At 35.1% G+C, this 26,795-nt stretch overlaps 1 protein-coding gene across 5 annotated transcripts; it reads right to left on the reverse strand.

Annotated features, from left to right (window-relative positions):
• Nucleotides 1-74: 74 nt before the first annotated feature.
• LOC106869312 (phosphatidylinositol N-acetylglucosaminyltransferase subunit Q) lies at nt 75-26,603 on the reverse strand. Of its 5 annotated transcripts, none has more exons than XM_089362454.1 (11): nt 26,584-26,603; nt 13,384-13,581; nt 11,546-12,056; nt 10,861-10,986; nt 9,804-9,924; nt 7,999-8,125; nt 4,672-4,828; nt 3,514-3,706; nt 2,707-2,821; nt 2,154-2,221; nt 75-238 (listed from the first exon to the last, which is right to left on the reverse strand). In XM_089362454.1, the coding sequence occupies exons 2-11, from the start codon at nt 13,532-13,534 to the stop codon at nt 116-118; spliced, it is 1,692 nt and encodes a 563-aa protein (XP_089218580.1). In that variant the 5' UTR covers nt 13,535-13,581; nt 26,584-26,603; the 3' UTR covers nt 75-115. The 5 variants fall into 5 exon arrangements, with proteins under 5 accessions (XP_089218580.1, XP_089218569.1, XP_089218587.1 ...); XM_089362443.1 differs by lacking the exon at nt 26,584-26,603 and adding an exon at nt 25,226-25,359; XM_089362461.1 differs by lacking the exon at nt 26,584-26,603 and adding an exon at nt 21,687-21,965.
• Nucleotides 26,604-26,795: the final 192 nt, after the last annotated feature.

Raw genomic sequence — 26,795 nt, forward strand, 5'->3', positions numbered from 1 at the left:
AGACACATTAGTTTATATAGAGATAGATCTTTGACTTCAATCATTTCAGATGTTAAAAGAAAGCAACAAGAACAAACATATAGATTTTTATTTCTATATTAGTGTTAATTATTGTTTATACAAAATGTCCTTTTATAATTTTTTTTATTATCTTAGACCATACTGAGTGCACATTATTCATGGTTCTTTGCTTCTCATTCAAAATTGTAAAGACTTGGCTGAATGTAAATTGAGAAACCTGAAAAAGAAAATTTTGTTTTATAGCTTTTTATTTTATTTGATAATGCTGGCACTAGAAACAGAGTTTTGTTTAGAATACTGTTTAACACCTTTTCATTTCTAAAATATACTGCTTAATTTCAGTGGTGTACTTGTCAGGCAAGTGATTTGAACTGAAAACGTTGAAACTAAAATAATTCAAAAACACAAAGACTGTTAACTTCACTTAGGCATGTATTATTGAGTCAAAATTTGTCACCAAATAATAATTGTCTAAGTGAAGTTAACAGCCTTTGTGTATTTTTGAATGATTAACATGCCTTTTACTCTATAATTACTGCTTAAGTTTCACTTAATTTAGAAAATAATCAAACATTTGAATTTCCATCTAAATTTAGAATTATTTTTATCAAAAAAATTAAGAGACAATCAATCAAAAATAGAATAAGATGGAAAAAGCTCATTTATAAGTTTACTCTAATCATATTCCTGATAATTAACTGAAACATTATATATTCTTTGGTACAAACTAGTTTCCAAACTTTACAAGTCTGTTGCAAATTATTTTTCTACACTTAAGCTTTGTTGTCTTTTAAAGAAAAATATTAACCTACAAAATATAACTGAGTGTTATTTCAATCCATGATAAAAGAAGCAAGCTTCTAGGGAAGGGTATTTAATGTATGAAACGAAAGGCTAATTTATTCTCTGAACGTCTTTTTTCTCAGCTAAGGATAATATGACTGCCAACCACAAATACTGCTTCTTGAAATTTACTTGGTCATAGAATTACAAAGAATGTTGTGGTAGTCACAGCTGCAGGACAATTTATTAGCAGAAAAAGTCAATGAACATCACCATTTTCACTCAATGCTTTTTCATACAAAGAATATGATCAAACACACATGCATGCTTATATATATATATTTGCTAATTGCAACAAAAGCAGTATTAACTCAAAATAGCATTCTGTACATCTTGCTTAACTTGGATATACTGTAGAAAGCCAGAAATTGCAGTATTTGTCTTGAGAAAGAATTTCCTGTAGATGTATAGTGCTAAACAGCATAGAAGTATATCAGTAAGCAGACGCAAAGTCTGGCAGTGATGATGGAATTGCTAAATCTAGATTTCTTCCTCCTTGAGCATCATCAGTAGCAAGTATCAACCACATGCTTCAACAATTTTAGCCTCTGCTGATAAAAAAACTGACTGACAAATCACTGGTGTAGCAAATAGCCAGCAAGCTGGGTAAAAATTTGCTGTATTTGTTCATCACTTTTTCTATATCAATTTACAGGCTAATGATGCTCAAAGAGGCAGAAATCTAGATTTAGCACTTCCACTGCTGCTGGACATTTTTTATCAGCTACTGATATGCTTGTGCTTTTCAACACTCTATGTCTAGATGAGATGCTTTCTTGAAACAAATACCACAATTTTCTGGCTTATATATCCAAATTAAGTAAGATATACAGAATGATGTAGATATATGTATGTTTATATATAAATACAATGGCTTCTACACAGTTTCTATCTACCAATTGCACTACATGGCATTGGCTGGCCCAAGCTGCCATGCAGCGAGATAGAGTTCGAGAACAATTAACGAAACAAACCCTATATCCACACAGTTCTGCCTGTATCATCAACAAGCATCATTCATTCATTTTATGGTTGTTTTTCCATGCTAACTAAAATGACTTGTTGGAATATAAAAATTACCTTTTGATTTTTAAATCATCTCTTACTATTGAAGTTACTAACACCTTAGTAATTCTTTCAGCAAATTTCCTAATTAAACTGACCAATATAAATTTTGTGCACTATTAGTAAGAAAATACTTAAATTGAAATCTCAACTGAAACACATATCTTTCTTTGAATAGTAAAGCACATTGGAATATAATATACATAGTTCTGATAATCTCTTACCTGCATTGCTAAAATCAGTGTACTGCCTGGAGCTTTCTCCCAAGAATGCACACGGAATATCACATGGCCTTAAAAATAAAATAAAATATCTTTTCAACATAAAACACAGACAATGAAGAAACTAATTGTTGTTAATCAAGACAGATAATATCAACAGTAGAAAGAAGCTGTCAATCAAAAAGGATGGTATAGACTATTAGAAATGAATCTAGTATAAACAAAAACAAAACAAAAAAATAATTAGAACTACTACTTGGAAATCAAATAGTTAACATTGCCATATCACAAAAGACTAAGTTTCAGGATTCTCTTGTGGATTTCGTAGACAGAAATTTGAAAGAAACCTGTTTATCTTTAATTCTTTTACTTGTTTCAATCATTTGACTGCGACCATGCTAGAGCACTGCCTTGAGGGGTTTTAGTGGAACACATCAACCCCAGGACTTATTTTTTAAGCCTAGTACTTATTCTGTCAGTCTCTTTTGTTGAACCGCTAGTGGATCAGAGCTTACCTAGGGTTGAAGAAAAGCTGAAGTGAATAAAAATAACCTACCTGCAACAGATTTTGCTCTTATGAGCCACTGCATCATTGAATAAATAGGTACATTTATAACCCACTCTGTAATTGATGTGATACAAGTATGGAATAGAAGAATAACCAGATGGAGCTGAAGAATAAAAATTTATGAGACAGACGTAGAGATTTAATAAAACAAAGGATATACATTTTATTTTAGGCATGGCTGTGTGGTTAAGAAGTTTGCTTCCCAACTTCATGGTTTTAGATTCAATTACACTGTGTAGCCCCTTGGGCAAATGTCTGACAACAGCCCTAAGCCAACCAAGCCTTGGAAGTGCAGTCAGCTTGCTTGCTTCACTCTTTAGCTTTCAGATTAATCTGTCACATGTAATGCTTATTTGTTCACATTGTTTCGAATTAATCATGCATTAACTCACAGCTTTAAGATTTCAATGATAGAATGACATTGTAGGGTAGGTGTGAGAGGCAAGATCTAGCCAGTTTGAACATGCAATAGAGAGAAATATTTGGGCCTGATATGGCTGGTTTAAATGTTAAAGGGCTCTTGCCAGAGCAAAGATATATATATATATATATAATGCATGTGTAAATGAGCTTACATGTAAAATGAAGGGGATCCTGTTCATGTGCTTATAATGTGAAGGTTTATTGCCACAGGAGGATTGAGCACAAGCCTTGATGATTACAAAGCAAACTTTTTAACCAACTGGCCATGGCTACACTATATTGTGAGAAAGGCACACATACAAACACATGGTTGTCTTGCAAGAGTGAATGATTTCAATGAGAAATAGAAAAGAAAAATAAGTGCTCACTTACCAGAGTGAAAAGACTGTAATACACCACTGTAGTTGGCAATAAAAACAAAAGTACTGTGAAAAACAGGGTCCCAACAAATAGATGATCAATATCATTTGATGCTGTATCTAATCTGTGACGGAGAACATTCCATTTCTTGCCACAAAACAGACGCCAAAGAGATGAAAGAGTGTAGACTTGGAAATAATAAAACCTGAACCAAAAAAAATTAAATTAGAAATTTCATTAAAATATTAATTTGAAAATTTGAATGTTCATTTATTCATTTAATATCTTACTAGCAAGATTTTTATGCTGAGATACTATTCTTGTCACCAACCCTCATCTGTTTTACATGTAAAAGTTGTTTTTTCCCCATGAATCTTCAGAAGTGCAGAATAACCAATCATAATGTCAACAAGACATATAAACGTCATCACCATTTTGCTCAAATTGTGACAAGCAAAGTATAAACATTTATGCACATTTGCACAAACATACACATGTATGTATCGAAACGCTTAGTTTAGAATAGAGGCAGGCAGCTAATGAAGGATATATTCTCTATGTGGCCTGTTTGTTTTCTGTGCTCTGTTTATGTTCTGTTTTCATTTTGTCCATATTTTTTTGTGACGTCCTGTACCCAGATATGCATCTATATATACATGTAGATGTAGGTATGTACATACATGTACGTATATATGCATATACTCACATATTATTTGTATTGTGTATGTAAGAAGCCTGTCATGTGTGTGTGTCTGTGTTTGTTCCCCACCACCACTTGACAAATGGTGTTGGTATGTTTACATCCCCATAACCTAGCAGTTTGGCAAGAGACCAATAGAATAAGTACCAGGCTAAAAAAAAAAAGTACTGAGGTTGATTCATTTGATTAAAAGTTCTTGCTCAGAAACAGGTGAGGATTAGTGACAAGGAAGGGCATTCTACAGTAGAAAATTTACCTCAATAAACTTCATCCAACCCTGCATGCATGTTAAAATGGATGCTAATATGATGAGAATGAACCACCTTGCACTTCTCAGGAATTAAATATTTAGTCCAGTGAGAAAGCCAAATTTAGTTTTTTTAACATATTCCAATTAAATGCTATTGATTATAAAGTAATTAAATTAAAGAGCTAACAGCAATTTCAATCAAAGTGAGTATTTGACTTACCGTGAAGCAAAAACATAGAAACAATATATATGAAGCGCCATTAAAGATACAATATCTTGGAGAAGGCTAAGTTGCAAAGAGAAACCAAAGATCCCCGAAAACAAAGAGCACTGAAGAAATGTGGCAAGAATTGGTTCAAGAATTACTGTCAAATAAGCTGCAAAAAGAATATACCAATAATTAGAATTAAGTAAATATGTAACAAAAGATAAAATATGGTTCAAACATGAACCAGAAACTATTTCAAATGTTGGATGATTTGACTGAGGACTGGCGAACCAGATGGCTGCACCAGGCTCCAATCTGATCTAGCTGAGTTTCTACAGCTGGATGCCCTTCCTAACGCCAACCACTCCAAGAGTGTAGTGGGTGCTTTTACGTACCACCGGCATGAGGGCTAGTCAGGCGGTACTGGCAATGGCCACACTCAAATGGTGTTTTTTACGTGTCACCTGCACAGGAGCCAGTCAGGCAGCACTGGCAACGACCTCGCTAGAATATTTTTTCACGTGCTGGTAACGATCAGGCTCAAATGGTGCTTTTTACGTGCCACCAGCACAGAAGCCAGTCAGCTGCTCTGGCAACGATCACGCTCGGATGGTGCTCTTAGTGCTCCACTAGCATGGATGCCAGTCATCGAATTTGATTTCGATTTCGATTTCACTTGCCTTAACAGGTCTTCGCAAGCAGAGTTTAGTGTCCAATGAAGGAAAGGCACGCATAAGTGGGCTGGTTACACCCCTGGCATAGGCTACGGGTTATGGTTTCACTTGGCTTGCCGGGTCTTCTCAAGTACAGCATATTTCCAAAGGTCTCGGTCACTAGTCATTGCCTAAGTGAGGCCTAATGTTTGAAGGTCGTTCTTCACCACCTCATCCCAGGACTTCCTGGGTCTACCTCTTCCACAGGTTCCCTCAACCGCTAGAGTATGGCACTTTTTCATACAGCTACCCTCATCCATTCTCGCCACATGCCCATACCATCGCAAACGTCTCTCTTGCACACCACATCTGATGCTCCTTAGGTCCAACTTTTCTCTCGAGGTACTTACACTCTGTCAAGTATGCACATTGACATTACACATCCAGCAGAGCATACCGGCTTCATTCCTTGCAAGCTTACGCATGTCCTCAGCAGTCACGGACCATGTTTCACTGCCATGTAGCATGGCTGTTCATACACATGCATCATACAGTCTACCTTTTACTCTGAGCAAGAGGCCTTTGTCACCAGCAGAGGTAAGAGCTCTCTGAACTTTTCCCAGGCTTTTCTTATTCTAGCAGCTACACTTTCAGTGCACCCACCCTGCTACTGACTTGGTCACCCAAGTATATATATATATATATATATATATATATATATATATATATATATATACACAAACAAATTTTCATACAAGCAACATAGACTAAAAGTTTCTTATGAAAATACAAAATTGCAATATTTTCACCAATTTCAATGTCATGATTAGTGAAACGCAAAACCAGTTAACTATCATAATATTCTATCCTTTAAAATATATAAATCGTGTGCATTGTCTTTCTTTTATTATATACCAGCAGAGATGCCTGGCATTGTTTGAGATTAAAATGACATAGTTTGTATATATATTATAGTTATGCTGAAACGTAACTGTAATATATTTAGTTACAGGATACGGGAAAGTGCAACATTGATATACATATGTATGTGTGAATGTGGGATTATGTGTCCCCTTGTCCTGACATTGTGTGATAGTTGTAAACATACAAATGATGTTCATTTTCAATATTCCTTGTAAAACATGTCTAGTTATGCAGAAGTATTATATTGCTTAGAAATAGTGGAGGGTTGATGACAGGTTTTGGAAGGCCAGGAAAAAAAATGATGAATGACAAACATTCAGCTGCGAAATCATGAAAAGTTGATTATTTCAACCTATTTTGACTAATGTTTTCACCCAAGCTGTGTGGTAAAAAGTTGCCACAGTCTGGGCAAGCAGGTCAACAGGAATATCACTTTTTTTTTTTTTTGTAGAGAGAGCAGTTAATAGTTAAAAAATCAACACTGTTACTCTGAGGAAAATATAACTCCATCCAAGTGCAATCTATGCAGTTTAGGTGGTATTATCATTATGATGTTATGTTATATTAATAATAACTAACCAGGCAGCTTGACTGCAATTCCTGGCATGAGAACAGAATAAGGTACTGGCAAGACTGTATGGATAAGAAGTTTACTTCCCAACCATGGTTTTCAGGTTCAGCCTCACGATTATAGCCTCAGGCCAACCAAAGCCTTGTGGGTGGATTTAGAAGATGGAAACTGAAAGAAGTCCATCATTATATATATATAAGTGGTTGGCGTTAAGAAGGGCATCCAGCTGTAGAAACTCTGCCAAATTAGATTGGAGCCTGGTGTTGCCACCCGGTTTCACCAGTCCTCAGTCAAATCGTCCAACCCATGCTAGCATGGAAAGCAGACGTTAAACGACGATGATGATGATGATGATGATATATATATATATATATATATATATATATATTATTCTTTTACTTGTTTCAGTCGTTTGACTGCAGTCATGCTGAAGCACAACCTTTAGTGAAACAAATTGGCCCCAGGATTTATTCTTTGTAAGCCTAGTACTTATTCTATAAGTCTCTTTTGCCAAACCACTAAGTTACAGGGATGTAAACACACCAACATCGGTGTCAAGTGATGGTGAGTGGGGACAAACACAGACACATAAATACATAAACACACACACACACACACACATATATATATATATATATATATATATATATATACATATATACATATATATACACACACACACACACACACACAACAGGCTTCTTTCAGTTTCCGTCTACCAAATCCACTCACAAGGCAATGGTCAGCCTGGGGCTATAGTAGAAGATACTTGCTGAAGGTGCCATACAGTGGGACTGAATCCAGAACAATGTGGTTGGGGAGAAAGCTTCTTGCCACACAGCCACTCCTGTGCTTATATATATATATATAAATATATATATATATATATATACATTGTGTGAATGAGTGGGTGAGTCTCCTTGTCTTCACATCGTATGATGGTTGTAAATGATTGTCATTTATCATACAAGCAGTGTCATTCATTTCTAATCTTCTACGAGAACATACCTGGCCATGGAGAAATATTGTTTTACTTGAAAATAGTTGAGGGTTGGTGACAGGAAGAGCATCCAGCCATAGAAAAACTGCCTTAGTAAACTTTGACCCATGCAAGCATGGAAAATTGGACGTTAAAATGACGATATTTTGCTTCCATCAAAAATGAAACTAAAAATATACTTTATTACTTACTAGTCCATACATAAATGTTGTACTTGAAAAATGATCCCAAGAACCCATTAAGCTGTGCGTTAAGCTTGAGACCAGCAGGTGAGCCCATCAACCATTGCAGGATGCTTGACAAACTTATTACAGTGGTCTACAAATAAAAAATTCATAGAAGACATTTTAATTCAAATAGACAGAAAATTAAATATGTAATAATAAATAAAAATTTAAAAAATATGCATGGCTTTGTGGTTTAGTAGCTTGCTTTGCAACATGATTCCAGTTCAATCACAATGAGCAACAACTTGGCTAAGTGTCTTTACTGTAGTCTTAGACTTACCTTGTGAGTAATGTTCCCCCTCTAAGCTGTGAACTTGTGCATGTGCACTAGGAAGGGAAAAGAATGTATATTTACAGTACTTACAAGCTTTTTAAGATGAAACCAAATTTGTTTAATGGAAGGAATTTGAGTGATGCTTATTTGCACAAATGTGCATGTACTTTGTAAAGAAAGAAAATTTGCATGCAATGTAGATTTCTGCATTCCTTCATGGCAACAAATTAGAAGGAACATTTGAACTTAGAATTCTGATATAGTAATGCAGCTTGTTCATTATTTGAGCCAATTAGAAGGTCTTAAGGTGGTTATTTAATTTACAAGAAATATCAGCAATATTTCTTAAACAACACTACCATCTTAAAGGGTGACATACTAGATAATATTGTCATAGATACACTGTATCAGAATTAAAGATTTGATGATCATAGCTTGACTGATCTTTGATCAGGAGTTTGCTGGAACAGGCTCAACAATAACCCTAATTATTGGTTTGACAAGATTTAAAACCCTATAGTCTTAGAGGGTGAGAAAGGGAACTTGTGACATATGTTTTCTTTAGCTGAGTGTGTAAAGCAAAGTAACTTTGCAAGTATCAAAACCACATTGTGAATGTAAGCTCACCAGAAACTTAACTCTTGCACTACAGTGCTCACTAGAAAATAATTTGAAATATTAATAAATAATTGATTTCCAAGTGTGTATAATTTAATGTTTAGTTCAAGTAATACACATTTTATGATCAATTCATCAGCATAATTTGGTCTGGATGGTTTGACAGGAGCTGGCAAGCCACAAGATTGCACCAAGCTCCAATGTTTGCTTTGGCAAAATTTCAATATTTAGAAAGATCATTGTGGTGAGCACTGTCATACAAGAGTTAAGTTTCATGTGAGCCAAATCCACAATGAGATTTTTATACTTATTGAAATGATTTCATTTTGCTTAGAAAGTTACGGGAAACTCATAAACATTTCAAGTTTCCTTTCTCCTCCCCTAAAAATATAGGGCTTTAAATCTAGTCAAAGCAATAATTAGGATTATTGTTGTTTAGCCCCAGGCAAATCCTTTTCCAGCAGTTCATTACAAGTTTAAATAACATTTAATAATACTTTCAAATATTTAGCACAATGCCAGTAATTTTAGGGAATGGGGTGAGTCAATTACATCAACTCTAGTCTTCAACTGTAACTTATTTCACTGACCCCAAAAAGATGAAAAGCAAAGTCAACCTCAGCAAGATTTGAACTCAGAACATAAAGTGCGAGAAGAAATACAACTAAATATTCCATCTGATATGCTAAAATTCTGCCAGCTCACTGCCTTAAAAATACATTTTTTAGTAATAATAATAATAATAATAATAATAATAATAATAATAATAATTAGGACTGAAAGCAACAATAGTCATAGAAATAAATTACAAGAGTTACAAGACAGAATTTTCATTTTCTTACATAGATAAGTTTTTAAGAGAAAAGTTCTAAGATACCTTTGTCCAGTATAGGATAAGAGAGGCAATATCTTGGGGTGATGTCAGCCAAGACAGTAAAAATAGACATAAAATTCCTAATAATGAATCCATAATCTGACGATATCCAAGGTCCAAGTAACTGAAAATTAGAAAAAAAAAAAATGTTAACTATTTCTGTTACTACATCCATACAAATTTACGGCCTTGTACTAAAATTAGAAATAACTACTATATATTTCATATTTATAAAAATAATCTACAGTTAATAAAATTATTTTTTTTGTCACTTGAGAAAGTTTATCAATTTGTAAAGAAGAGCATTGTCAAATGAATCTACTAACTATCCTGGTATACAATACTGGTACTTTAATTTATCAACACAGAACAGATAAAATGTGAAAATATTTGAACTAAAGGATAAGGCTTAAGACTAGACTTACCATATTTGACAGCTTATAAGATACACTTTTTCCCCCCAAAAGATGTTTGAAAAAAATGACACCAAGTATTTTTATGCTAAGTAGGGCTTATATTACATGTTTTAATAACTTTTTTCCTGGCTATGCACTGTTGAAATTGGTTGCATCTAACATGCCTGTGCATTTTTTATGCTATTAAATACAGTAATCTTTTTTTTTTTTTTACTAACAAAATTATTATTTCATAGATTATACTAGTAAAACAGTAAATTCAACTACTTTCACCAGGCAGATATAAACATAGCTGAATACATGCACTGTTACAATGTAATACAAAAGTAATGTAAAGTAGTGGTATTCAACACTGCTCAGTCTTTGTTCCTCATTTCTGAATGACTAGATACATAAGAGAAGTATAAAGTGTTACAATTGTATAAAGTTGGAGACTTAATGCTGGAGGTCAACTCTTATAATTGTTGTTGGTGGTGATATCATTATTCACTAGAAATTACAAAACATCATAAAGGTTTGATAAACCTCCAAATGCACTAGATACAGAATTCAACAAGAGGATTTTTAAAAAAATATTCAATCATTACAGCATTCAATTTTACAAAATTCATATCATTGAAGTAGAAAGACAAATATCAACAAACCAGAGTTTTTTCAGAGGTGACTTTGCATCTTTCTTTGTCTGCAATTCAATCTGAGAATGTTTCATTTTCATAACTCGTGCAAATGCAGAAGTAAACAAAACTTTATCAATATATTTATTGGCAGTCCTATAAACATAAAAAAAAGGGCAAAATAGAAGTTACAGGACTATATTTTTTGTAGATCAGTTATTTAAATAGAGTAGCATGGTTTATTCTCAACTGTTAAATCTATCTTTTTGTGCCTCCTTCTAAACTATATTTTGATTAATATATTCAGTGATTGTTCTTCAGATGCCTTATTACATGTATGCATGCATGCATGATTTGACCCTTTGCCGGTGGCACATAAACGCACCCTGGGGGCATGCAAAAGCACATGCTGGTAGCATGTAAAAGCACCCATTATACTCTCAGAATGGTTGGCGTTAGGAAGGGACATCCAGCTATAGAAAACCATGCCAAATCAGACTGGAGTCTGGTGCAGCCTTCCAGCATCCTAGCCCAGTCAAACCGTCCAACCCATGCCAGCATAGACAACAGACATTAAATGATGATGATGATGAGGATATACATGGAAAGGTTTTATATTGAATTATATATGGAAAGGTCTTATTTCATTTTTACCTGTATTATATCAATCTAACTCAATACATTTGAATCAAAAACAAAAAAGAAAATTACTTACTTAAATACAAACAAGGAACTAATGAATTTGATTGGTGATATAAATAATGTAAGAATAATGTCCAGGCAAGAACTTTTTAAACAAGGAGACTTGTGGAAATAACTTGTCATTCTATGATTTTCTTCCAAATGAGCAATATCCTCAGCATTTTGGCAGACGTCTTGTACAATCTTCACAACTGCAGAAGGAATAGCATCTGATTGACAATATTCACTAACATTTTTATGTGCAGTGATGTTCTCTTGAATAAAATATGACTTTTGAAGATCATTTGGATCAAAAAGGATACATGTGCAACAAAAGAACCCATTTCTGGAAGAATTTGTGTAGACTCGGGCACTTAGTGATCTGCGGTCTAACATCTTCAATTCTAACCATCCTGTTTGAAAAAGGTGGTAAAATTTCTCTTGGTCAACTTTTGAATTTTCATGAGAATTCCAAACACCAACAACTTTTAATGTTGGTAAACTTTCTTGTTTGTCAGCAACATTACAGCAAAAACTCCAATTATCTAGAGAAAACAAAACAAAAAAAAACATTTTAGCAACAAGCTAAAAAGTACAAGATGTAAATGAACTCTTTACTTATATAAAAATAAAATTTACATTTTCACCAGACAGCGGGATGCATGGTTGCTCTTAAATACAAAGGCCCTCCGTGGTGAAGAATGTACCCCTCAGCATAGACTAGTTATTAGTGACTTTAGATTCAACGCCAGAAGGATGCCAAGAAACAGACCAATCCAGAAAAGAAGGATTTGGAAGCTTAAGAACCCTTCACATGGTCAGAGATTTAGGGACATCCTCGTTGAGAAATTTGATGAGAGGGAGGAGGAAATGAAGACTTGTAACATAGAGAGCAACTCGAAATTCCTGTGTGACAGCTTACTGAGTGCCACAGACCAAATCTGTGGCTAGTGCAAAGTCCCTTCCAGACCTAAGGTAATATGGTGGTGGAATAATACTGTAGACAGGGCCATTAGAGCAAAGAAACAGGCCTGGAAAACCTGGAAAAGTGTGGTGGGGGGGGTAGCAGAAAACTGTATCAGATGGCCAGAAGGGAGGCTAGGAGACAGGTATATATAGCCAAGGGAGAAGCAGAAAAGAAGTGTCTGTCTTACATGCGTTCCAGTGACTGTCTCACATGGTTTCTTTACCTGGATGCCCTTCCTAATGCCAACCACTTTATAGTGTGTACCAGATGCTTTTTCATGCACCAGCACTAATGGGATCATCACGCCAATTGCAAGACTGTGAACTGCGATGAGGAGGGGAAACTTCATGCTTGGAGAATAAAGAGTGGAAAGGAAGAGTAAAGGATGAGAGAAAAAGGCCGGAAAAAGTAGGTTTCTTACTGAAGGGGAGCTACATGACTACTGGCATTTTACAGGAGAGTGAACATGGTGCTGGAGTCAATAGAATAACTTCCAGTCAAACACTGGAGTTAGTTCAATAAACTACACCCTATCCACTAAAATAAAAAGAAAATCATGAACTGTTTTTCACCTATTATATTTATGACTTGAACATTGATAGTTCTATTTCACTTTGCATGTGTGCATGAATATCTTAACTGGCCAAATTAACTACAAAGTTGTAACCACATTTCAAAACATGATTTTACTTTTAAACCTTTACCTAACAAGAACAAAGAAATGCACAAAAAAATAGTAAATTAGGTTACCTTATGGTAATATGTTTTAACCTATGTTAATTCACAATTCATGTTATAATTATTACAACAAATCTAGAGGCAACATGCTTAGCATTTTTTTAAATAAAAAATGTATTTAAAAGCAATCAAAATAAGACATGATCAAAATAATATTTTAAAAAAACCTTTATCATTGAAGTCTTCTAAACGTATAACCCCAACAATATAAATTAGTTGTTCTTGGCTCCAGATGTGGCCAACTAAATAGCCATCCTCATGATAAGGCAAGCTGTGAGGTATAAAAACTTTCCATGTACAATCCATTGCATCAGACATTAAAGATCAATACATTCCAAACTTTGCAGTTGATCACATTTATTTTCCTATAAGAATAGAAATAAAAATAGCTTTAATATAAGATTAGAAATAGAAAATGAAAAAGAAAGACAAACATACAGACAAATTAAAGTGGTTGGTGAGAGCTTGTAAGTGAAAGGAAAAAGTGGTTCTATGGTTTTATCAGAGGATGGAAGACAATACCCAAGTCTTTTAGAAGGGTCATCAAAACTCATGTCCGGCAAGTTCATCATCATCAATTCACTGCAGGGAAAGTTCGCTGTCATCAATTCACCACAGGGGAAGTTCACTGTCATCAATTTACTGTTTTTGGGGGGTTTTTTTTCAATAAAATAGTTTTTAACTATTAACTGTGATATACTATAGATCTATTTTCTTGGCAAACTTTCCTCATGGTGAATTGATGGCAATGAACTTACTTGTAATCATCAAAACTAGCCGAGAAGAAACAATTTATGGGTTTGTAGATTAGGAAGTAATGTATCAGTTATCTTCAGACAAGAAAGTTGGTGAGACTGGTTACAACAGAAGGGGATCAACTAAAAAGAACCCAGGTTATGATGCTAAACCAAACATTGTCTCCTATCTAAAAACAGATACAGTGTATCTGATGAGCTTCTGTGTATATAATTTCACTCATAACATTCAAGTCAACTTAAGTTTATGGTAAAAGACACTTAACCTAAATGGCATTCAGTAAGATTGAGTGCAGAACTATGTAAATTGCAAAAAATACATCTTAATCAAAAAGCTTTTTTGTTGTACATATGTGTAAATAAATTACTGACTTTTGTTTTTCAAAGTAATATCTTTTAGCCCAAGATCTAGCTGTAGGAACTGCAGAGCCTATTTGAAACATGTTCCCTACACACACACACATATACACTGATTGATAACCAGTCTGAAAAAGCAAGATAAAATTGCAAATTACCAAAGGAACATAAATTTTATAAATTATTTAAAAACAGAGAAGCAAATTGGGATGGTTTAGGTGTAGAGCCCAAAAGGAGAAATTGGTGTATTTACCCTGAAACCATCCATATTGATCCTAATTAATATTTATGTATCTTAAGGCGGTGAGCTAGCAGAACTGTTAGCATGTCAAGCAAAATGCTTAACAGCATTTCGTCCGTCTTTACATTCTGAGCTCAAATTCCGCCAAGGTTGACTTTACCTTTCATCCTTTCAGGGTCAATAAAATAAGTACCCGTTGAATACTAAGGTTGATGTAATCGACCTACCCCACTGCCCTAAAGTTACTGGCCTTGTGCCAAAATCTGAATCCAATATTTCTGTATCTGCCCTTTTTTTCCTAAATAAAAAATATATAAAAATTTAAAATAAAATTTGCCAAACTGTTCTAGTCAAAATTAAAGAATTTCACTTCTCCAAGCGATCTGTCACGTCTCCTTCTCACCATATACCAAACAAGTCACCAACACAGATAAGTGAAGAAGCTTTTAGTTGAAAAACTACTTACTGATACAACAGTGAAACTTCCGATCAAAATGTTCCATATTCTGAGTAGTTACAAAGAATGTACTAATCAAAAAAAGAACTTTCTCTTATCAACTTGGCACATGAAGTCCCAAAATGTTTTCAGGTTTGGATTTTACTTTTGCATTTTTATCTGACTAAAAGAGGCTACATCCATAAACTTTGTAGACTGGTGAAATAAAAGTGGTTGTTGTTTGAGGAGAAAAATGTGAATGTAGTAGTAGTAGACAGCTTGCAAGTTTAGAGAAGCAAGAACAATTATGCCATCAATAGAAGAGACACGGGTAGCATACATCATGTTGGTATGGTGTTTGTTAGTGAACAAAAGCTTGCCAATCTATCATGAAATAATTATTCTCATTTATTATTAGTGATTTACAGCTGAAAATGCAACAAATGTATTTTAATCATTTAGTGTTTAAACAGGTCATATCAGGCCCAAATATTCTACCTGCTTTATGTTCAAACTGGCCAGATTCAGTTTCTCACACCAACCCTACAATATCATTCTAAAACTTAATAGTTACCTCACAAAAATCTCCAAGCAACAAGATAATGCAAGATTAATTCAAAACATGTGAATAAATATGCATTACTTTTGACAGAATAATGTGAAAGCTAAAGGATTAAGGACTCAGTAAATAAACTAACCTTTCTACAAGACAAAAAGGGAACCTATGTGCAATCACTCAATCTGTTTAAAAAGAGCTCCCAAATCTCCTATAAATCACACCTTAACCTTAAAAAATATGAGGGGGTGCTGTAAAGCTCCTGGCTTTAAGGGTATCGTGAAAAGCCTGGTTGGATGCCCAACCTTCCAAGTTCTTTTACAGGGCTTAGAAAAACTAAAGGACTGCTGCAATAAGAGCGTGAATCTGAGAGGGAATATGTTGAATATAAATGATCCTCTTGTACTTTCTCTTACCTAAATCCAGGAACTTTTCAGCACCCCCTTGTACATATAAAAAAAAAATTAACTAGCATTGCTCTAAATATATTATGTTTGAAAACAATTTATAAATAAAGATGGAACTGCCACAATTGAAACATCTGTTCAATATTATAGCCATAGATAAGAAACAACTATTCTAACAATATATCGCTTAGCAGGAAAATCAATAGCTATTGTTATCAACTGTGATACTGAATGCATGTTATTTCTTGCATGTACATTATTTTTTTTCTTTTTAAATTCTATGTACTCTTTCCAGTTTGAACAAAAATTTACTCTAAATTTGAAGAGGCCAGCTGCTGTGTTAGTAGACCTTTTGTCACTTTTTAAACAAAAAAACATCTATGTATAAAGAACCTGTTAACTCTTTACTACCAATGTAATATATAATGGATATTTGACAAATCATTAGAAAGAAACTTGCTGTACTATGGAAATGCTGAACATTCTTAAAATACCAAAGTCCTCCAAGTGTCAGCTTCTGCAAATTTGGAATATTTTGCTATGGTTATAGGCTCAGCAGATACTACTTGAAAAGGTTTAGAAGATGTTAGTAGAGATAAGGTTGATCATGCAGTGACAAAACACCAAAAGACAAATAACTAGGCTGCACTATGATTAGGAATTGGAAAACCTTTCATTTGAAGTCCAGTGTGAAAGGTGATGTTTCTAAAACAATTGCAATTCAGCAGATTTAGAGTCTTCACTCTGCAGATATTAGCCACAAGCAAAAAATGACCACCTTCCTCCCAACAATGCTCAGAAAATTTCAAATAAACATTAGATGACTCAAATTATTAGAGATTCAATCCAGAGTTTTATAACATCCACATGTAAAATACTGCACATCAGAAACTAAAATATATTCACTGTAAACATTTTCCAGATCAATAAAAAAACAAAAAAGCAGGTGTTCACCAAAGCAGGCTTTCTCAGTTGAAAGTATGCAACAGGGCAAAAGGATACTTTGATTACCCAACAGAGGTTCCATTTCCATATCACAGTTGCTTCTGTACAGAAGGACTAGCAAAAACTTCGGAATAGAATACACTTATGCTAGCTAACAAGGCTCATGCAAAGCATTGTAAAAATAAAATACTACCTGTCTCTTAACAACACAGCAGCCCCCCACCCCACCCCGCTCCAAAAAAGATGACACAAACATGATTGGTAAAGGCAAGACAATATGCAAGAAAGAATGGGTCTGACATTGACACAAAATCCTGTCATCAAGAAAAGGAATGTAGAGAGGCCCTGAAATACAAATATTATTTCATGATATTCAGAAAGAGTTTCCTTCTATCACAGCATCAGTAATCAAAGATAAAATACTATTTGCCTAAGTATGGTTCTTTTGCATTAACTGCGGATGAAACAGATTTCACTTGTTCTACGCTATTTTTGACAATGTTCTATCTGAAGAATTTGTTGGTTATTAAGCAGCTTCTGAACTTGATACTCAATTGCTTCTGCAGGACAAAATGTTGGTGCTGAACATTAGTAGTGTTAACATCCAGTTATGTGTTACCGCTGGAGAATATCCAAGATCCTTCTTGTCTGCTGAATGGCATCCCAGAAGAACAATGGGTAGATACTCACTCCATTGATGTTGGTCAGGGTAAGCATGCCTTGTAGCCTTAAATTGGCAGTGGAAGCATTCCACCATACCATGTGAAGCTGGATGGTAACTAGTAGTCTGAATGTGCTACACACCTAGAATTTTCGAAAGCTCATGGAAGAGCTAGGATTTGAACTGCCTACCATAGTTAGTGATGATCATGGTAGGAACACCATAACGCAATATCCAACCCAATACCAGGGCTCGTGCTACTGATTCTGCTGCAATATCACACAAAGGGATGGCTTCTGGCCAACATGTAAAACAGTCGATGCACATAAGGAGATACATAAAACATTGACTAACTGGCCAGGGTCCAACTACATTGAATTGGATGTGGCTCAAATGAGCATCCAAGATGTTGAATGTACCGAGAAGTGCACGAATGTGCTTATGCACTTTAGCTTTCTGGCAGAAAAGACAAGAACGTGACCAAGCAGTGATATCTCATCTCATATTCAGCCAAAAGAATCTAGCTGAAATGAGTTTCACTGTGGCTGAAGTTCCAGGATGCGAGAGACTATGCAGAGTGTGAAAAACAATTTGATGGTGAGTCTCTGGAACAAGAGGACATGGTGTATCTGTCGAGATGTCACATAATATTTGTGCATCAGAAGTAGGTACAGGCAGGTACTTAAATTTACAAGTCACAAATTCAGGTGAAGCAAGATCAATCGACTCTAAGGGAGGATGATCTGCAAAAAGAAGATGGAGGTTGATATAAGTGAATATCATTGGTAAACTGTGAAACAAAATTTAGGTGACGAATTTCGCAAGGTGAGTATCTGTTGGGCTTTGAACGAAATGCAAAAGTAAGTGGTGATTGGTACAGATCATAAAGTGGTAACCTTCAAGTGAGTGCTGAAAGTGTCTAACTGCCACGTACATAGCCAAAAGTTCACAGCCGAACATGCTATAGGCAATAACAGAGGAATTCAAGACAAGTTGCCCCTGGGAGCTCCTCTATGCTGATGACCTTGCTTCTCATAGCTGAGTCACTACCAGAACTAGAAAAGTTTCAGGTGTGGAAGCAAGGTCTAGAATCGAAGGGCATTTAAGCTGTAGTAACACCTGCGCATGCGTAGTCTTACGCATGCGTAGAATTAAACAAGCAAGCGTTTCCCGCTCAATTCATTCTCTTTCTCGCTGGCCAGCGATTGAGCAAGGACGTGTGTTTAAAGCTGTCTCTACATCTTTCGGTCTTATACTCGACAGCTCGTTATTCTCACCTCTAAAGATGTATAACTAAAGATATGTATGTTTTACCAAGTAAATAAATGTTGTTTGAGTTGTTTAGTCTGGAGTTCAGCGTTCCGTCTATTTCTTTAATTTTTTAGTAGAAAGTCAGGTATACAATCTAAAGATGTATAACCCACTTTCTACTAAAGTGGTGACCCCCGACGAAGAAAAAACGCAGCATGAACTACGGATTACCAACTTATAACTGGTGAACCTCGACTAAAGAACAAATACGGCCATGGAGACTGAACTACACATTACCAACATCTCCAAACATAGTCAACACAACTCAACAAGCGCGGTTTTTATTCTCGTCTCTGTTAGAGTGGATTTCTTTCCACTCACGAAAAACAGACAGGATTTACGGCCTGCTTTTTATGTTTTTATATGTCGCATTTCACACTCTCACATTACACATACATCTTTTATGTCACACAATAACTCTTGTCATTCATTTCATACGGGCGTTCTTTCATCTTGGGTTAAGAAAATTTTTCTTCGAGGTTTTCGTTAATGGTCATACAGAAATTGTGTCTGTCGATCGTTCTGTAAAAGCGTACCTCACCAAACAGCCTTTTCACCACCAGCGTTGTGCGCCAACCAAGATTACCACCGTGATGACAACAATTACTACTATCAATTACAAGCTTTCCCCCCGACGTCGCCAAGTTTCAACTGAATCATTACCACCACACATACAGAACACAGCTATAGCAGTTCCTGCGCCAACGTCTTCATCAATGTACTCTATCTCGGTGTTTTGGGATTTTTCGCAGTCTATACTACAGACACTTTCACTTGTTCTGTGTTTTTTTCTCACACACACACTTGTGCACTCATACATTTTCTTTCCTTTCAAGGAAAACAAACTCTCAGACTTTTACATCGCGTGATTCCAGTATTCCTGGACAGTTGTCATCACGGTTGTTTTGTCATTGTCATTTCATTTATACATTGCATGTTCTGTGTTTTTTCTCACACACACACTTGTGCACTCATACATTTTCTTTCCTTTCAGGGAAAACAAACTCTCAGACTTTTACATCGCGTCATTCCAGTATTCCTGGACAGTTGTCATCACGGTTGTTTTGTCATTGTCATTTCATTTATACGATGCATGCATGTATTTCACAAGTGTACATTTAATTTCTTTGAATTTTCTTTGTGTGTGTTTGTACCACATCTTGTGGGTGGTTTTTCAGTGGCCATCCTGCCTCAGGCGTTCTAACAGATTTTATTTATCGTGCGTTTCCGCTCTGGCGAGGGAGCTCTGTAGTAACGCCTGCGCATGCGTAGTCTTACGCATGCGTAGAATTAAACAAGCAAGCGTTTCCCGCTCAATTCATTCTCTTTCTCGCTGGCCAGCGATTGAGCAAGGACGTGTGTTTAAAGCTGTCTCTACATCTTTCGGTCTTATACTCGACAGCTCGTTATTCTCACCTCTAAAGATGTATAACTAAAGATATGTATGTTTTACCAAGTAAATAAATGTTGTTTGAGTTGTTTAGTCTGGAGTTCAGCGTTCCGTCTATTTCTTCAATTTTATAGTAGAAAGTCAGGTATACAATCTAAAGATGTATAACCCACTTTCTACTAAAAAGCTAACCTAGCAAAAACCAAAGTCTTAGTAAGTAGGAAGGCAGACAAATCACAAATTCCTTCAAGTAGATGGCCCTGCTCGATCTGTAGAAAAGGTGTAGGTAGAAACTCTATAAGATGTACCCAGCGTAAGCTATGGACACTTAAGAGGTGCAGCAATATCAAAGGAAGGCTAATTGGGAAGATAGTTTTTGTGTGTGGAAGATGCATAGGTGCAATAAACACCGAAGATGTACAGAAAACGGATTCCATCACATCCGTTAACTAGGTGACCAAGTCAGTTATGGGGGAGGATGCTCTGAGGGCGTAGCTGCTAGAATAAGAATAGGCTGGGCAAATTTCAGAGAGCTCCTACCTCTGCTAGTAACAAAGGACCTCTCGCTCAGAGTGGCTACACTAACCAAAACATGCATAGATGGATAACAGTTCCGCCAAAGGGAAATAGTGCTCTTACAATATAAATAAATTACTCACACACACAAAAACACGTATATATTGTACAAACACATTATTTATAACTATTCACAATAGTATGTTAAATCATTAGGGTGATCATGAGTTTGTTTTAGACATCACGACTAAGGTCAGAGTAGATTAATACGCATTCCCTTCGATGTTCTAAAATAGCTCAAATTCCATCTGCAGGGAAGGCGGTGGTATCAGTTATTTGGGGATGCAAAAGGCATTGGTGTTTGTTGACTATCTTCAAAAAATCCACACCATTCCTTTTATATTTTAAAATAGCTCAAAATTTCCTGCTGCAAGTGAGAAATTTAATTAGATAAGAATACATTTTCGAAATTATAGATTATAAGTATTACATGGTGGAGGAAATGTTTACACATTTGTTATTTCTAAACTCGAGAAGATATATAACATGCGGTTATGAACTAACGATAGTGATAAAAAAAACAAACAAATACAACATTAGAAAATAGGTATTAACCAAACTCAAAGTTCAGGTACATAGAATATACAAGTTTAACACCAGAAAAGTTAGAGCTATATAAGCGGTGCAGAAAATAAAGCCAGTAGAAAACACATAAGAAAACAGTTTCAACCGAAATTTGCCTTATTCGACCATTCTTAGGGTTATACATAGAATGTAAATGAAATTTATACTTACGATATATGTTTAAATACATTTACTTTTGCTTCAATGTATTCGAGTATCAATAAACAGTTGCTAGCTTAACAGAAAAGTAAGACAGAATGTAACAACTCACCGTTTTAAGGAATTGTTTAATCTTGTAAGAGTTATCTCTCTTAGATTTCAGACTATAATTTTAGATTTTAATTTTACTGTAACATTATGTGTCATTTGCAGCTTGGCCTTACCTAGCTTCAATTGAATTTAAGAAGGATAGCAGATCGATGACTGGCGAAGTGCAGAGGGAAGAAACGGAATGTTTTATCGATACATGAAAAAATGCTGTGAGAGTAAAGGACAAATCCTCCAGCTTGTAGCAATGATGGTTACAGTTGCTATTCATTTGGCGTTGCAACTATGGATAACAAGAAAGAAATAAAACCTGACAATCTTAGATTAAAAGAAACTGGACGTGAATTAATGATAATCAATACAGCTTGACACTTGTTAGTGGGACCGATATCGATACTCACAGAAAGTATCAAATTTGTTGTTACGTCGAGTCGATAAAGAAATATTCCGCAGTTTTTTTTTGGGGGGGGGGGGGGTTGTGTAGATATATATAACTGGTATTCTGTGGAATTAACGTGTAAGTGGCTGAGCACTCCACAGACACGCGTTAAAACCCCTTAACGTAGTCCTCAGCTTGACACAGAATACAAGACTAGGCCTTTGGAATACAGGTGCTCCTCATTTTTGCCAAATTAGTGAACTAGAGCAACATGAAACTAAGTATTTTGCTCAAGGACGCAACGCGCAGCCGGCTATCGAACTCACAACCTTCCGATCATAAACCGAATATTGTAACCACTAAGCTACGTGTCTTACACACACACACACATTCATACACAAACACACACACACAATAAATACGGGGTTCTAATCTTGTGGACAGGAGAAACTAGCATTGAAGACACCACGAAGTAGGAAACCATCAATTATGACCACTGATACAAATCACCACCAAGAGAATGAATTGGTTTGTGTCGAGAGTTAGATTATAGCCTCGTTGCTGCACAAGTGAATTATGGTCATAATGCATTACAGAAGATGGTGAAAGACTTTGGGTATCAGAAAGTGTATGCAAAGTGGATTGACACTTGATTTGAAGAAGGGAAGAGTAGAAGTGTGCTCTGATCTGCTGAAAGAATTTAAAGCCAACGAAGGCACATTTTTCCAATCATGAGGATATCTTTATAATCTTTATATATATATCTTAATTTTTTTACTTTTTTCAGAATTTTTTTTTTCAAAATATGCGGGAAAATACGGAAATTATGATTCTGAAAAAAATTTCCAAAACTTTTTTGTAAAATTTTAAAAAAAAATTTTTTTTTTTTTTTACTAAATACGCAGAAAAATACGGACATTATGATTCAGACAAAAGTTCAAAACATTTCTGTAGTTACGGTTAGGGTTTTAAGGTTAGGGTTAGTGTTGGGGAAAAAAGTCAAAATTGAAGAATTGGGGTGGGGGATTTCACAATGCCGATTTTTGGCAATTTTCCGGAACCTCCGTATCCGAAAGTTTTGGCAAAAAAAAAAATTAAATAAACAAATTTGGGAGAAAATGGTGTTCTTTCCTAAAAATGTCAATTTCCTTCGTTTTCTGGGATGTGGCTGTACTATGAAGAGCAAACAGTACATTGAGATAGTTTGTGCAATTTGAATTAACCTTTGTCAGTTAATAAAAAAGCTATGCTCTCTTTTCCATTACTTTTGGATCAAACTTTGTATCTCTCTCTCCCTCCATATACATGTGTGTACGTATACATCAGAAGCAACTCCAGGTTATTAGCGTCATTCGGGCTCATCACAGATTTCGCATAAGACACATGCATAAAAGATAAGAGACGTAATGCACACTACAGACTTATATGTGCACTGATAATTTAATAATTAAACAGAAATATAGTTTTAATATGTCTTCTCTCCACATCTAAGTTAAGGGTAAAAATAAAGCAACCCTGCAAAACACAACTGATCTTTACACACAGACACACAGAATAACAGCTACCAAATAACGACAGCAGAGTGCACAGCAAACATCAACGATCTGTCACTTGTGCTCTTGACGAGATGCCAGTTAGTCTTTTACACCTTCCAGGCTCGCTCATATTAGCCCAAGTTGCTGAATAATTTTTCGTTCCTTTAAGAATATTATAGAACAGAAACTTTTCATACATTGGCATTTAAATCCTAATCTCTATAGAAATTTATTGTTTCAAGAAAACATCGAATTTGAATTACTTTTAATTTTAACAATTATAGGTAACAATTCAGCCTGTAACTTCTGAGCCCGAGTCAGGTGCGTGTGAGCGATATCGAGAGAACGTCTGCTATGACTGATATTTTTTGACACATGGCATCTCTAAGACGACTGCCAGATGCTGAATGAAAATAAATGAACTGCAACCAGGCTCAATAAAAGGAACCCAAGTTATTGGCTGCAATTCCATACTTGAAGTCAATGTTGGCAGAAATTAAATCAGCTTGCAAATACACGTTCACTTTACTAAATTTACACTTGGGCTTAGTCCGAACAGCCCGAGTGGTGGAGCCGCTACTGATATATATGTGTGTGTGTGTGTCCATAAGAGTTGCGGAAGGTTGTGGATAAACCACTATTGTCCCTGATAAATAAACCAATAAACTATTATAGTCCCTGAACGTTGTTTTTTATATATACTGTCTGAAGCTAACTTTCTTCCTACACCTCAATCCCTGGATCTTACATTTATATTATCCCTAGTGAACGCTGTGTGATAGACATGGAAATGGAGAAAATTAAATTAAACTTGTCGCTCAAGGATATCCCACTTACCAACAAAACTGAGTATATGAAACTCATTCCTTGCGACAATATAACCTTTAATTTAATCAAGATATCCTTGGCCTGAAGAATAGCCGGCGGTATACACCTCGCCTGGATTTTTAACACCTCTAAGGTTCCGCCCACTATGAAACATACGTAGCCCGGATCTTACTTACTCCATTCTGTAACTCTTGTATTTTTATTCGCACACCCGGCAACCTTGGTCGCCTACCGTATATTATAAAAAGAACTTTTTTCAGCTTATCGTTCTTCAATATGAAAAAAATCCACAACCTTCCGTCTCAATAAACCACTACTGTCCCTGATTTTTTTTTTAATATGGATTGCTTAAAGCTGACTTTCTTACCACACCTCAATCCTTGGATCTTACATTTATATTATACACACACACATAATTAGAAAGTAATGTAAATAAAACATTACAGGGGATATTTTATAAATAATCAAGATTATTTATGAATATATGAATGGCCAAACATGTTATCATAAAATACATAGAAGAACGTTTATAATGAACAAGTCACAATTATAACTACGAGGGTTTCAAAACCCTTACATGTTATAAATAGCAGCCAAAACCGCTATAAAGCCATTTTATCATTCATATTATATTTCTTCGCAATAAAACTGTCAGCGAGCGACATGACAAATAGAATCCACAACTTAAAAGTAATTGGTTAATTCCCTATTGCAATTTTGACGTTAGGGACCTCTTAAGGGGCCCATTCGTCTCGTCAGGGGAAATATTCCTATAAATAGAAAATCAAAACAGGACTTTACCTTGGGGCTAGCATGAATCCCGACTGGCAAGAGAAATGCTTCAACCTCTGTCTACACATTCAAGTTTTGAATTTAAATGCCATTCACAGCGTTTATGTGAAAAGACCGGTAAACTGGAGCCACGGCAAAATCACCAGATATGAGTTGGGGAAAATTAAATAATTAGAAAGTAATGTAATAAAACATTACGGAGGATATTTTATAAATAATTAAGATTATTTATGAATATATCAATGGCCAAATATGTTATCATAAAATACATAGAAGAAGAACGTTTATAATTATGAATAAGTCACAATTATAACCAAGAGGTCCCTAATGAAATTGCAATAGGGAATTAACCAGTTATTTTTAAGTTGTGGATTCTATTTGTTATGTCACCAGCAGACAGTTTTTATTGTGAAGAGATATAATATGAGTGATAAAATGGCTTTATAGCGGTTTTGGCTGCTATTTATAACATGTAAGGGTTTTGAAACCCTCTTAGTTAAAATTGTGACTTGTTCATAATTATAAACGTTCTTCTATGTATTTTATGATAACATGTTTGGCCATTGATATATTCATAAATAATCTTAATTATTTATAATATATCTTCCATAATGTTTTATTACATTACTTTCTAATTATTTAATTTTCCCCAACTCATATCTGGTGATTTTGCCGTGGCTCCAGTTCACCAGTCTTTTCACATAAACGCTGTGCATGGCATTTAAATTCAAAACTTGAATGTGTAGATAGAGGTTGAAACATTTCTCTTGCCTGTCAGGATTCATGCTAGTCCCAAATTAAAGTCTTGTTTTGATTTCTGTTTATAGGAATATTTCCCCTGACGAGATGAATGGGTCCCTTAAGAGGTCCCTATCGTCGAAATTGCAATAAGGAACTATTCAGTTATTTTTAAGTTGTAGATTCTATTTGTCATGTCGTCTAAAGACAGTTTTTATTGTGAAGAGATATAATATGAGTGAAAAAAATGGCTTTATAGCGGTTTTGGCTGCTATTTCTAACATAAGGGTTTTGAAACCCTCTTAGTTATAACTGTGACTTGTTCATAATTATAAACGCTCTATATATATAAATATATATAGAGAGAGAGGTAATGTAACCATCTAAGGGATAGATGTATCCATAGGCACTTCTGGTATTACCTCAGTATGTATGGTCTTTGTTATAAGGTATACGGTAGTCGATAATTTAAAAGGTAAACCGTGGCTTAATAAATATAAAGACGATAAGAAATGGAGCAATAAACAGTGAGAAGTGGATCGTTGGTGTTATAAAGTCATTCCTTAATTAAGAAGAGAGTATGTTTACAGCTGTTTCAGTATATCAAGCTGGGGTAAATTTGTATTTACCTCGTTGCAATTGATAGACATCATCGGAACGACTATATGGCAAAAATAAATAGAAAGAAAACGTGAGGAAGAGAAAGGAAAAAATGTTCGTTAATTCCTTTTTCCCCCCCCCCCCTTTCTCTTCCTCACATTATCTTTCTATTTCCTTCTATTTATTTTTGCCATATAATCGTTCCGATGATGTCTATCAATTGCAAAGAGGTAAATGCAAA

Source organism: Octopus bimaculoides, chromosome 1, assembly GCF_046866305.1.
Source record: "Octopus bimaculoides isolate indiv1 chromosome 1, ASM4686630v1, whole genome shotgun sequence".
In the NCBI taxonomy this organism is placed as follows: domain Eukaryota; kingdom Metazoa; phylum Mollusca; class Cephalopoda; order Octopoda; family Octopodidae; genus Octopus; species Octopus bimaculoides.

Coding starts and splice junctions, on each gene's coding strand:
- LOC106869312 (XM_089362454.1), bottom strand. CDS start 13,534: ATGTCTGATGCAATGGATTGTACATGGAAAGTTTTTATACCTCACAGC. Junction 9,925..10,860: donor TCACCTCTGAAAAAACTCTG/GTTTGTTGATAT, acceptor TCTAATTTTCAG/TTACTTGGACCTTGGATATC. Junction 239..2,153: donor CACTGATTTTAGCAATGCAG/GTAAGAGATTAT, acceptor TTTCTTTTTCAG/GTTTCTCAATTTACATTCAG.